Source organism: Hippocampus bargibanti, linkage group LG12, assembly GCF_051943395.1.
Source record: "Hippocampus bargibanti isolate YZ-2025 linkage group LG12, ASM5194339v1, whole genome shotgun sequence".
NCBI lineage: Eukaryota > Metazoa > Chordata > Actinopteri > Syngnathiformes > Syngnathidae > Hippocampus > Hippocampus bargibanti.
Window position 1 is genome coordinate 21,328,588 of NC_142745.1, and position 13,202 is coordinate 21,341,789.

At 45.9% G+C, this 13,202-nt stretch overlaps 1 protein-coding gene across 1 annotated transcript in view; it reads left to right on the plus strand.

Moving 5' to 3' along the window:
* dnah1 (dynein, axonemal, heavy chain 1) overlaps positions 1 to 13,202 on the plus strand; it is a 65,276-nt gene that overhangs the window by 10,707 nt on the left and 41,367 nt on the right. Inside the window, 7 exon segments of the mRNA XM_089010708.1 lie at positions 1,293 to 1,398; positions 8,152 to 8,415; positions 10,635 to 10,721; positions 10,803 to 10,989; positions 11,069 to 11,160; positions 11,234 to 11,388; positions 12,505 to 12,682. Coding sequence (XP_088866834.1) covers positions 1,293 to 1,398; positions 8,152 to 8,415; positions 10,635 to 10,721; positions 10,803 to 10,989; positions 11,069 to 11,160; positions 11,234 to 11,388; positions 12,505 to 12,682 — 1,069 coding nt within the window.

Sequence of the window (13,202 nt, forward strand, 5' to 3'; positions counted from 1 at the left end):
TTCATAACTGGATGTGTAACAAGAAAACATATTATCCGAATCTGAAACCATTGTTTTTATTCTCCAGCAATGCAAGACGTCTTGGCGTGACGTCACGAACTGGGGGCGGGACTTTCTGAAAATGCCCAATTCGCAGCTCAATTTTTTGCAGATTTTGGACACTTTAAGTCATTTTTATTGGTGTTTTGCATTTGAATAAAAATGTCATACTGCGTGTTTTGGGTATTTTAGATGCTATAAAACGTTTTTCTGATCTCAGTTAAACAAATAAGTGACGTCGGTTGCCCTTTAAAGGAAAACCAACACCTGCGGACAAGTTGTGTCCATAATTTGTAAAATCACTTCAAATGACTACTACGGAGCACATTTTACAAAGATTCCACCGCATAAAGCTATATTTTATGTTATAAGACTCGCACTGACTATTCAGGAAGTCTTGTTTTCAAGTTCATGACGATCCCCTACATGACGTCACGGAGGGAACGCCCGTGACCGAGAAAGCGACGCACAATGCATTTTGGGTACTTTGTTTGGTCTGAAAACACCATGTTGATCTGTGTTGATGGCATAATTAGAAGGAAAACTACATAAATAACACGATGGTGAATTGTTGTGCGTCGCAGCCAATTGCGTTAACACGCATAAAGAATAGGTGTACGTTTACACAAATTCCCAACGGACAAGTCAGCCATTTCCAACGGAGCTTGTGAGCCATCTTGTGCATTTTCTGGGCGCTGCATTGGAGTCCAGACGGCTCAAATTGAGACGGAAGGACTTCTTTAATGAATTGCAAACATTTATGCTTTCCTCTTCAGAACGATTTGAATCATATTCATAACTGGATAAGTAACAAGAAAGCATCTTCTCCGAATCTGAACTCTCTTAAGCCATTGTTTTGATTCTGGAGCAAGGCAGTTCGTGAAGGAGTTTCCTGATGTAACGTCACGAACTGGGGATGGAACTTTCTGAATCTGCCCAGTTCCGAGCTCATTTTGTGGCAGTTTTGGGACACTTTGAATCATTATTAATGGTGTTTTGCATTAGACTAAAAATATCAGCCTGCCTGTTTTGGGCATTTTAGTTACTATAAAACATTTTTCTGATGTCAGTTAGGAAACAAAAAATGGTGTTGGTTGTCCTTTAAGATTTTTAATTTTTTTTATGCTGTTGGGTTGGGAGTGGGGCGGGCTCGCTCGCTCCTCTCCCACCCTGCGGTTGAAAGGAAAGAAAGGTCATCTGTGCTCAATTTTGCACGTAGAGCCTAGTTGACAATTGAGACCTTGCCTTTGCAGCTCCGGTGCTTGGGCTTGTTTCGATGAGTTTAATCGCATCGATGTGGAGGTGCTGTCTGTGGTGGCTCAACAGATCACCACTATACAAAAGGCGCAACAGCAAAGGGTGAGCTCTTTCCATCCTGGCATCCGTTTCTTGGGCACCGCTCGTTTTTTTGCTGGCACCGACTTTAGTTTCAGGAATTTCCAATTGCATGTACAGTGATACCTCGGTTTATGAACCCCTTGGCTTACGAACTTTTCGGTTTACGAACGTTAAATTTATGAAAAATTTACCTTGGCATACACATTTTTTTTCGGGATACACACGGAGCTGCCTCAATGAGTGATGTGTCGTTCGCGAACGAGCCCGTTCTTCTAACAACAAAATGGCAGCGGATTGTTTTTCTACTTGTCGCGTCTCTTGAGGCTTGGAGGCAGGACTCAAGAGACGAGGGAAAGCGGGGGTTCGGATCCAAAGTACACGGCGAGACAGATACTTGTGAATCAAGAAAAGTCTTTACTGTGAGCATGTGCACAAACAAAACCAATGGCGATGAGTGAGGGAAAAAGAATGCAGACCTGACGGAAGGGAAGTCGCGAGGTTAGCTTTCTGAATACTCCGACGGAGACTGTATTGCGCGATCGGCAGATATAGTCAGAAGGCACAATCAAGGGAATGACAAACAGCTGTGGGAACCCAGGTGCGTGATGATGGGAGGGGCCGTCTCCAGGGAGCAGCGGAGGAGGTGACAGGAGGGGCGGGGCGCGCCCAGGACGGCAACGAGATGTGACACTACTCTATTCCCCGCCCCCAGTCTTCCATTAAAGCCACGTGATTGGTCAAGAACGCAGCAGTGAGGGGGCGGGGGGGGTTACAGATAGAGAGAGAGAGTGAAGCCGTTCTCCAAAAAGAAAATGGCTACCGACTTTTTTTGTCCTCTATTCCCCGCCCCCAGTCTTTGGTTACAGCCACGTGATTGGTCAAGAACACAGCAGTGAGGGGAGGTGGTTTAAACATCAAAGAGACAGGCAGACAACAGTGAGAGAGTTTCAACTTTCATAGTTCAAAGGCAGAGTGTAGACCAGGGGTGTCAAACATACGCCCCGCGGGCCGGAACCGCCCCCAAGGAGGTTCGATCAGGCCCGCAGGATAATTTGAAAGTGGAAAAATTCATAAAAGACATGGAATTAATATTTTAATTTTAATTTTTTTATTTTCTTTCATAACTTTGCTGCTGCGAAATGTGAAATGTAAATTTCTCCACTGCAAGACTAATAAAGGCAAATCCAATCCAATCCAATAAAGGGCGCACTCTTTCCATCAGAGTAGAAGACACGCCGCATCACTGAAACAGACTGAAAACAGCAGATGGTGTCAATGCGCCATCTGCTGCTTGTTACAACATTGTTAATACCTTGGTCTCCGCTACACCCTCATTAGCCAAAATGTTGTTATCCAAACGGAGCAAAGTAGATAAGGAGTGTAGAATTTTCAAAGAAAAATGGACCACGTCCTATTTATTTACAGAGATGCACGGAAAACCTTTGTCCTTGGTGTGTTTACAACAAGTTTCGGTATTGAAGGAATATAATATTCGACGCCACTACGAGACTCATCACAGCGAAAAATATGACACGTTGCAAGGACAACTGAGAAGAGAAAAGATTAACGAATTGCTGGCAGAGGAAACAGCGGTCAACTTTCATCCGTAGCCGAGAAGTCAATTTAAAACTGGTCAGTGGTAAAAGCGAGCCACCTAAATGCTAGCGAAATAGCATTAGCATCGAAGCCGTATTTCGACTGTGACTTTGTTAAACGATGCATGATGAAGGCGGCTGAACTTGTATGTTCCAAGAAGCGACAAGCTTTTGCCAATATTAGCCTGACGAGGAATACTATAGCAGAGAGGATTTATTGCATTTTCCGTGGCAATTGACGAGAGCACTGACATCACAGACGTGGCCCAACTGGCCATATTTATTCGAGGAGTTGATGAGACATTGACTGTTACTGAAGAGTTTCTTGAGTTGGTGCCAATGATGGACACCACAACAGCCGAGGACATTTTCGGCTCTGTCGTTGCTGTGTTGGACAGAGTTGGAGTGGACTGGTCCCGCGCTGTCATCCTGGCTACAGACGGCGCGTCATCCATGGCAAAGTTCAAAGACAAAGTACAAGCCCTTAATGGAGGAGATCGTTTCTGGACGTTTCACTGTATTGTGCACCAGGAGGCATTGTGTTGCAAGTCGCTGAAAATGGACTGTTGTGTCCGGAGGAATGAGAAGAGAAGAGTTGCTTTGTCAACGTGTTTATTGTGCCACCATCTTAGTCTACCTGCGGTCGTGACGTCACCGCTGCTTTTCGACCTGTCGCAACATTCTGTAGTATCAACATCGCAGGGATAATACAAGTGGGCCTCAATCGGCAGTACATTTGCACCTAAAAGCTAGCAACCACTCATTTGACGACAATGAGGTTAAAATCTTAGCGAAGGAACATAGATGGTTTGAAAGGGGGTAAAAGAAGCGATTCTTATAAAACAACAAAATCCTTCATTAAACCGCTCTGGTGGGGTGAGGTTCAATTTGGATCGTTCATACAATAGCCTGCTTAGGCAAAACAGGTTAGGCAACATTCGTAATGCTGATGAGGTGATACCGGTGGGAGTGGGGCAAATAGGCCAGTCGTTAGTCAGGAATGTAGGAACAATCAGTGGGGCCACAGGGAGTGGTCCTCTGCTCCCCCCAACCTGAGAGTAGGGACCAATCATAGCAGAGTCTGGCGCCGGGATATATAAAGGGGATATATAAATAGGGCCGATACGACCAGTCAGACTTTAGTTCGCTGACGAAGCCTCTTGGATAGGAGACGAAATGTCCGAAACCTTCAAATTTGTACAGATGACGGCTGAAGAAACCTTCTCATCGATGGACCACTCCTGTATGACTGAGAGCTTACACAGATGCACACTCTTCAAGGCGTCCCACCGGTGTTCTCGGATGTGTGACGGGACGTCAGTAGTCTGCCTGAGAAGCCCATATCTGCAACAGCCCTGTCGTTTGAGGGGGTCGGTGATGCCACTCTCCTTAGGCGGCTAGCATGCCAACGCGACCCGTCAGCCAGACAGAAGGTGGTCAGTCCGAGTTGGGCGGTAATCTGGACTGCTGTGCTGTCCGGAATGAGTCCAATTTGTGAGAGCAGCTCGGCCGGCGAATGCGGACCCAGTCCGTGTCGGACTGGGTCCACAGTAAGTGTGGGTTGCTTTGTCTGGCGCTTCTTGTTGGGCCCTCTGCCGGCTGAGGAGGAGTAGGGAAGGCCGTCTGCTTGGTTGGAGCTTTCTACACCCCCGTTGGCCTGGGGGTTAATTATGGCACCCGCATTGTCAGAGATGGAAAAGCCGATTGCACAAAACAAGTCCGAGCCCAAGAGGTTGGCGCCATGACGGGATATTTGGACGGTGAAGGGGGCGAGAGTCCTCGAGCCATAACGCACTGTGAAGGTGGCAGTGTCCACCATACCAATCTTAGTGTGGCCATAGCCAAACAAGTGTTCAGAGTTGGCCCCGATCGGGAGATGAGGAAATAGACGTCGAACTGTGGACACGTTCAACAGTGACCTGGAGGCTGCAGTGTCGAGCTGGAGTGGTAAGCTCACTCCATCCAGTTCCACTGTGCACCACTTGAATGGCTTGGCGCGTGTGCCCACGCAGTGGATGGTGGTTCGCCTCGGCTGGTCTGGTGAGCGGCGTGACAGGTATGTTGACGTGGGAGCAGAGCGGCACATCCTGACGAAGCGGTTCCTCTTTCCGCAGTGCTGGCATCTCTGTTCAATGGCTTTGCAAGTTGGCGCACGTGTGGGGTGCCAGGCAGACCCACAGTTGGCACAAGGCCTGCGTGTGTTGGCCCCTTGCTGTCTGACGACATTTACCTCGGCACCCTCATAGGTGGAGGTGGGAGCAGAGCGGCTCATTATGGCGAAGTGATTCATCTTCCCGCAGCGTTGGCATAGTTGTCGGGTGGCTCTGCAAGTGGGCGCACGTGTGGGGTGCGAGGCAGACCCACAGTTGGCACAAGGCGTGCGTGCATCGGCCCCTTGACGTCTGGCCACATTTATCTCGGCACCGTCGTATTTAGAGGTGCATTCGTAACTGGAGGTGGTGTCTAGGCGTGGAGGGGTTGGAGCAACAATCTGTGCCAACGTGGGAGAGTGTGAAGGTGTGGGTGGGTTCACGAACCGAGCCGTTAATTGTGCTGCGTTCTCCAATTGGAACGCCATTTCCACAGCCTTCAATAGTGGGAGGTTGTCACGGGACAATAACAGTTTCTCCCGTAGCTTGGGATCAATCGTGTGCTCCGCTAGTTGATCTCTTATCATTTCCTCCTCCAAGCGGCCGAATTTACCGAGGCCCGCTAAACACCGCAAGTCGGCAACGTAGTGGTGTAGCAACTCGCCTGTTCGTTGCCGTCATTGACGGAAGGCAATCCGCCGGACAATCACGCTCTGCGGTGGGGCGAAATGTTTGTCCAAAAATGCGACACAATCCCTGTATTTCTGCGCGGGTCCGAGTGCATGAAAAATGCGCTGCCCCTCGTTTCCCAAGCTGTGCACTAGCATAGCTGTTAGCCGTGCGTCGCTTGCCTCGTTTAGTCCGATCGCCATCAGATGTGTCATGAACGAGTCATACCAGGGGGACCACGGGACTGGTGGCTCACCGGGGAGCGCGAGAAACGAGGGGAGGGAAGCTGTGTAGAAGTCCATATTCGTCGTCAATGTTGTGTCCGGAGGAATGAGAGGAGAAGAGTTGCTTTGTCAACGTGTTGATTGTGCCACCATCTTAGTCTACCTGCGGTCGTGACGTCACCGCTGCTTTTCGACCTGTCGCAACATTCTGTAGCAGTGTGACATATGCTACATGGACCACGTCATGGAGGTGGTTGTTCGCACTGTAAATTTCATCCGGTCCAGAGGTCTGAACCATCGTCAGTTTGACAAACTTCTCAGCGACAGCAACATTACCCACAGCCTGCCATACCACACTTTAATGTTGGTCAGCAGCTTCAAAACAAAAGTTCTGTGATGGAATTCTACTGTTCATACAACTCCATAAATTTTCAATATGTATTGTATCGGTATGTATGTTTAATGTATGAAGTTTAGAGATTTACAGGACAGGTGAACACTTTCTTCATTACACATTTAAAATCACTCTCCTTAGTTTGTAAGGTGTACGCAGGGATTACATTTAGATTTTATACGCGTATGTGTAAGTGGTTTTAAAAAGAAAGGGATTTCTTTAAAAGTCTCATTTAATCTTAAAGTGCATTACTATATTTTTCAGTACGAATTAAAGTTTTGTGCCTTTGTACAATCAGTGGTATCAGTTGCATTACATATTTGTGAATGATAAAAGTAAATAGCACATTTGTCTAAGGAAATATGAGGTGTTTCATGAAATAATAATAATACATTTTATTTCAAGCGCCTTTCAAAACACCCAAGGACACTTTACAACAAAAACAATAGAACACAGCACATAACAATAAAAAAATTAAAGTAAAATGATAAATAATAAAATAGCAGAGAGAATTAGACATTGAAAGCAATTTTAAACAAATGGGCTTTGAGATGAGCCTTGAAAATAGGGAGGGAGTCAATATTACGGATGTTGGGTGGGAGTGAATTCCAGAGTTTGGGAGCAGAGTGGCTGAAAGCTCTGCATCCCATCGTGGTGAGACGGGCAGAGGGCACATAGAGGTAAAGGGAGTATGAGGATCTGAGGGACCGAGAGGGAAGAGAGATTTGAAGCAGGTCAGAAAGATAGGGAGGAGCAAGGTTATGGATGGCTTTGAAAGTAAACAGAAGTATTTTGAATTCGATACGATGTTTAACCGGTAGCCAGTGGAGTTGCTGGAGTACAGGGGTGATGTGGTGAAAGGAGGGGGTTCTAGTGATGATCCGGGCTGAAGAATTTTGGACGAGTTGGAGTTTATGGAGAAATTTCTGATTGACACCGAAGAGAAGTGCGTTGCAATAATTGATGCGGGAGGTGACAAGACTGTGGATAAGGATAGCAGCGGAGTGAGGGGTGAGCGAGGGACGGAAATGTTTTGTCAAAGAATAGTTCATTAAATGTCAATATTTTCCTAATGTTCTTGTGCTTCTTTACAACAAAACAAAGGAAATACATGATATTTTTGCCATTTTCAGCAGAGTATGGTATAATTTTAATGGTCCAGCCCACTTGGCATCTCCCTAGGCCGTATGTGGCCCGCGATGCGAAATGAGTTTGACACCCCTGGTGTAGACTGTAACGTTAAAATATCCCATCAATCAGGCTCTACAAACAAGCCGCACAAGCCATCTGTACACTTGATGCAAAAAAAGCTATCAACCCAGCTAAACAGAACACAATTGATGAGGAACTAGATAAAATTATCACAGAGAAAGCACCTACAAGGGGATCATTCCTGAAGATGGTGAAATAAGAAGCTTACGTTCCTCATCAAGTGTTTAATGCTGAGGAAACCGGCCACTCCATTCCATCAAGCCATCACCGACCATCACAAAGGTAAATAAAACGACTTTATTATACAGTACAGTTCATTTCTTTAATTATAATACCATAGCACATTTATTATACATAAAATAAGGTATATTTTGTGTAGTTTTAAGGCTTAGAAAATTAAAAAGTAGAAAATTATGTTTTATGGGGACCTGGGAACGGATTATTCTCATTTTAATGGTTTCCTATAGGAAATTAATTTTTGGGATACACACTTTTCGCCTTACACACTTTGTCTGGGAACCAATTAAGTTTGTAAGCCAAGGTCTCACTGTACGTCACCCACGGACGCTTTTCCTGTTCCATGTTTGCAGGCAGAAAGGTTTATTTTTGAGGGCTCGGAGATCCCGCTTGTGCCCTCCTGTGCCGTGTTCATCACTATGAATCCTGGGTATGCCGGCCGCACTGAGTTGCCCGACAACCTCAAGGCCCTCTTTCGGCCGGTGGCCATGATGGTCCCCAACTTTGCCATGATAGCGGAGATCTCCCTCTACTCGTTTGGCTTCAGCGATGCCAAAGTCCTGTCCCAGAAAATCACTAGCACCTTCACGCTCTCCTCGGAACAACTCAGCTCTCAGGTGAGGTTGTCCTCATGCGCTTGCCGTGGTGGTGAGGGTGACAAACTGCTTTGAACCTCATATGGACTCATCGGGCTTTCCACCTTTTTTTCTTTAGTTAAAAAAAAATATGTCCCAACCCTTGGGCTTGGGTCTCGTGTTGTTTTTTTTTTTTGTTTCTGGGGGTAGAGGGCAATTTAACTCATTCACTGCCATTCACGAATTTATTCAGGAATTGAAAATGTGATTTAGAGCGCCTGTGATTCCATTCAAAACAGAGGACTCGGGTCTTTGTACTGATGGTTAATTCTTTGTGATTTCACTTGCATGATGAATCACCACCGGCACCACTGAAGAACTACAAACAAGTATAAAAATATAGCTATTATTTTTACATAAACATTTGGACTTTACATCAATGAAATAAAACGTATGCAATAAAATCGCACAAACCACTTTGCCCGCATTCCGCTGCGAAATGGAAGTTTTGATCTTCGTCCTTTTTATCTTTTCCTTGCTAAACAGTACAGCGATAAAGCATGTCCATTCTCGCCGTCTTCTCAGTAAAATGAAACTTAAAGAAGCGCGGAAAGTAAAACCTGTACCGGAAGTGACAACTTTTATGTCAAGAAAAATAAAGCACAGCCATCTGCTAGTCAACTACGGGATGGCAGTTACAGACAAACGTATCTGTCATGATCTGGTTGGCGACCAACGGGGGGCGCTGTTGGCCCCACCTACACCTGCACAGGTGTTGGTCGTCCCGATCAGATTGGCGACCAGCGGGTAGCGACGTCAGCCCTGCCTGCAGCCTCGCAGGTGCTGGTCGTTTAATCATTGACACTTAAAAGGACACCCGGCACGACCATCCGGTGCCGGTTCATTGTTTGTTTGCTGCTTGTTTGCGGCATGCATTGTGTATGTGTTTGTTTAACCTTGGCGGACTTTTACTTTTGGTCATCTTTTGCTACTTTGTATTTTTTTCCATTCAGATGATTTTGATGTTTTACATTTTGTTCCTGCTGACTTTATTTTAATACAATTTGTCAAACAACCTCCTACTCACTCCTGCCTGCTTTTTGGGATCCGCACCCGCCATCACCACCTCGCAAACCGTGACAGTATCAACAGCATTTACAGCGCCATTCCTGAATTTGTTTGGGTTTTGTCTTTTTCATTCTTGGGTGCTGATAAAGCGCTGGCCATAGCCTGTTGCAAAGTTTTCCTTTCTTTCCATGTGAGCGCCATGTGAGCGCTTTGTTCCAGCTTCAGCTGTTGTTCAAGCGCTATATAAACCAATGCAAAACATACAGCATTCTATTTTGGACAGTCTCCCTCATTTCAAGCTCATATAACTGTAGACTCATATAATTTAGGAATTAACTATTTTTTTTTAATGAAAGAAGAGAGTTTAAGGTTTCTTATGCAGCATTCAATGTTTATGTCATCCTAAAACTCAATATTCTGTGGGTCCTGGAATTCGAGTGACAATGACAAAAACCCTGGCGCTGGAGTCGACACATTTTTGCACGTCTGGCAGTGAATGAGTTCAAGTAATTTTAAAGGACAACCGACACCATTTTTTTTGTTTCCTAATTGACATCAGAAAAACGTTTTATAGCATCTAAAATACCCAAAAACACGCAAGCTGATATTTTTTGTCAAATGCAAAACACCAATAAAAATGTCTTAAAGTGTCCCAAAACTCCCACAAAATGAGCTCGGAACTGGGGAGATTCAGAAATTCCCGCCCCCTTGTTCGTGACGTCACGCCAGGATACTCCTTCACAAACTGCCTTGCTCCAGAATCAAAACAATGGCATCAGAAAGTTCAGAAGATGCTTTCTTGTTACTCATCCACTCATTCAAACAGTTCTGAAGAGGAGCATAAATGTTTCCAATCGATTAAAGAAGTCCTTCCGTATCAATTTGAGCCGTCTGGAGTCCTTCTAATTTCGCGATCAACACATTGTTTTCAGACGAAAAAAAGTACCCAAAATGTATTGTGTGTCGCTTTCTCGGTCAGGGGCGTTCCCTCCGTGACGTCACTTAGGACATCATCATCAACTCGAAAACAAGACTTCATGAATATTCACCGCGAGTCTTAAAACGTAAAATATAGATATATGCGGTGGAATATTTGTAAAATGTGCTCAGTAAAAGTCATTTGAAGTGGTTTTACAAATTATGGACGCAACAAAGGAGGAAAAGTGAGACAAGTGGCTCTGCTCTGTGTTCAGGATCACTACGATTTCGGAATGAGATCTGTCAAGTCTGTGATCTCGGCAGCTGGTAATCTGAAGCGAGAGAACCCCGACATGAATGAGGTTGGCCGCTTTTGTTTGAGTCACTGCCAGCGGGGGTCGGTTTCTCCTAACCCGTCGCTAACGGGTGCCGCCAACTCGCAGGAGTTGATCTGCCTGAGGGCCATCAGAGATGTCAACGTGCCCAAGTTTTTACGAGATGACCTCAAGCTCTTCAACGGCATCGTGTCTGACCTTTTCCCAAAGACCAAGCAGGAGCCCATCGACTACGGCACGCTGGAGGAATCCATGAGGCATGTTTGCCTGAAGATGAACCTCAAGGACGTTGACGGTGAGCTGAGCGGCCAGTGAGGGTTTTGTTGAGGGCGTCCCGCCTGCAGCCTCTCCACTGTTGCCGTCTGCGATTGCAGAATACATCGGGAAGTGCATCCAACTGTACGAGACCACCGTGGTCAGACATGGCCTGATGTTAGTGGGACCCTCCGGATCGGGTAAAACCAAGGTGAGTCGGGATGCGTATGCACCGTGTGCCGCAGTCATGCCACGAAGCCACGTCGCTCCGCCTGGCCTTTTAGTGCTACGAAGTCCTGGGGGCGGCCATCACGGCTCTCAAGGGCCAGCCCTCTGTCAGCGGGGATCTATACGAGGCCGTTCAGACCTACGTGCTCAACCCCAAGTCAATCACCATGGGTCAGCTTTACGGGGAGTACGACCTGCTGACGCACGAGTGGTAAGTGACACCCGCCTACACACTGAGAGACGTAAGGCGCGCGGCTCCTTCAGCCAGAGACTGTTACACCCGCGCTGCAAGAAGAAGAGGTACCGCCGCTCGTTCCTACCGACTGCTGTCAGGCTTCTCAATTCTCAATAATCACATGTGGAAAAAAAACTTGCACTCTTGTACTGTAAATATGGGTGGATGTAGTGTCTGAAACTCATGACAAAAAGTTAGCGGACACCAGGGCAGAAAACTCTCAAAAATTGCCTGCCCGGCCAGAAAGTTTCCTGCCCCATTTTTTACAACTTTAAACACAATAAGATGACTAATCGCAAAAAAAAAAAACATCGTTGGGAAGTATAAATGATTTTTTTTTAAATTAAGGAAGTACCACAAATGCTCCCTGGCTTAATTTATGGTAAATATCCCTTACTGAAGATTTTGCTCCAGTTGTCGTTTGTCGTCATGGTGCGCAATGCAACGTTTGCATTGCATAGTCTGCTAAAAGCCACAATGACTCCTGTTTCTAATCGCCTTTCAAAACTCTCAAGTACACTTCACAGTCACGGTATAGTCCGAAGCACGAAACAGCAATAGTTTGGCAATTTGCATAATCGGCACGGCAACCAATCAGAAGCCTGTTTCGTGCTTCGGACTATACCCGTGACTGTAAAGTGTACTTGAAAGTTTTGAAAGGCGCTGAGAAGGAGGAGTCATCGTGGCTTGTAGCAGTTTGCTTGTAGCTTTTGCTTTATTGAATAAAAGAAACATTTTATTTGAAAAAATAACTTTTTTTTGGGGGGGGGGGTAATGTAAAAGTTGTACGCCCCGGGCCGCCGGTCAGACGTTATTTCAAACACTGGTTGATGCAATGCAGCTACATATATCAACATACCTTTCTTGATACTGGCACTATGTACAGTTTTTTATATGAAATGGCTTTGCACATTTACAGTATACATCTCAGTCTACTGACATTTTTATTTTACTATGCTTAGAATATCTTGTTTTTCTACCCCCTCCCACACCCCATCCCCTTTCAAATTGCTGCTGTGGACTTCAAATTTCCCCATTGTGGGACGAATAAAGGTTTTCTGATTTCTGATGCCGGGCGCCGATACCTTGCAGGACAGACGGCATCCTGTCTTCTTTGATCCGGATGGGGACCTCGGTGATGGACAATGACAAAAAGTGGTACATGTTTGATGGTCCGGTGGACGCGGTCTGGATCGAGAACATGAACACTGTTCTGGACGACAACAAAAAACTTTGCCTGAGCTCTGGTGAAATCATCAAGCTAACTGAGGTATGGCGAAGCGCTTCATTAGGACTCTGAGATCATTTTAGCTGTCCCAATTTGGTTCGCCTTCATTGCTTTCTTTTTAGCTTCCCAAAGGCAATTTCCCACCGCTCATGTTGTCCTTCCTTTCTTCCATTATTCCTTTCATCCGACGGTGTGGGGAGAAAAACATACGCAGACAGCCCCTACGCTGGTTCCACTCTTATCCCTCTGGCCGCTCTCAGTTCATCCAAAGTAACTCCTTAACTTCACAGTCCTCACCCGTAACTTCTGATGTTCCCCAAGGCTCTGTCCTGGGGCCGCTCCTTTTTATCACCTACCTTCTTCCCCTTGGCAATATCGTCCGTAAATTTGGTATACAATTTCATTGCTGTGCGGATGACACCTAGCTCTATCTCTCCAGCAAACCCGATGCCTCTCTTCCTCCTTCTTCCCTTTAACTCTGCCTCTCTGAAATTAAATCCTGGTTTACCCATAACTTCCTTAAATTTAACAGTGACAAAAAAAATTCTCCTCGTTGGTACCA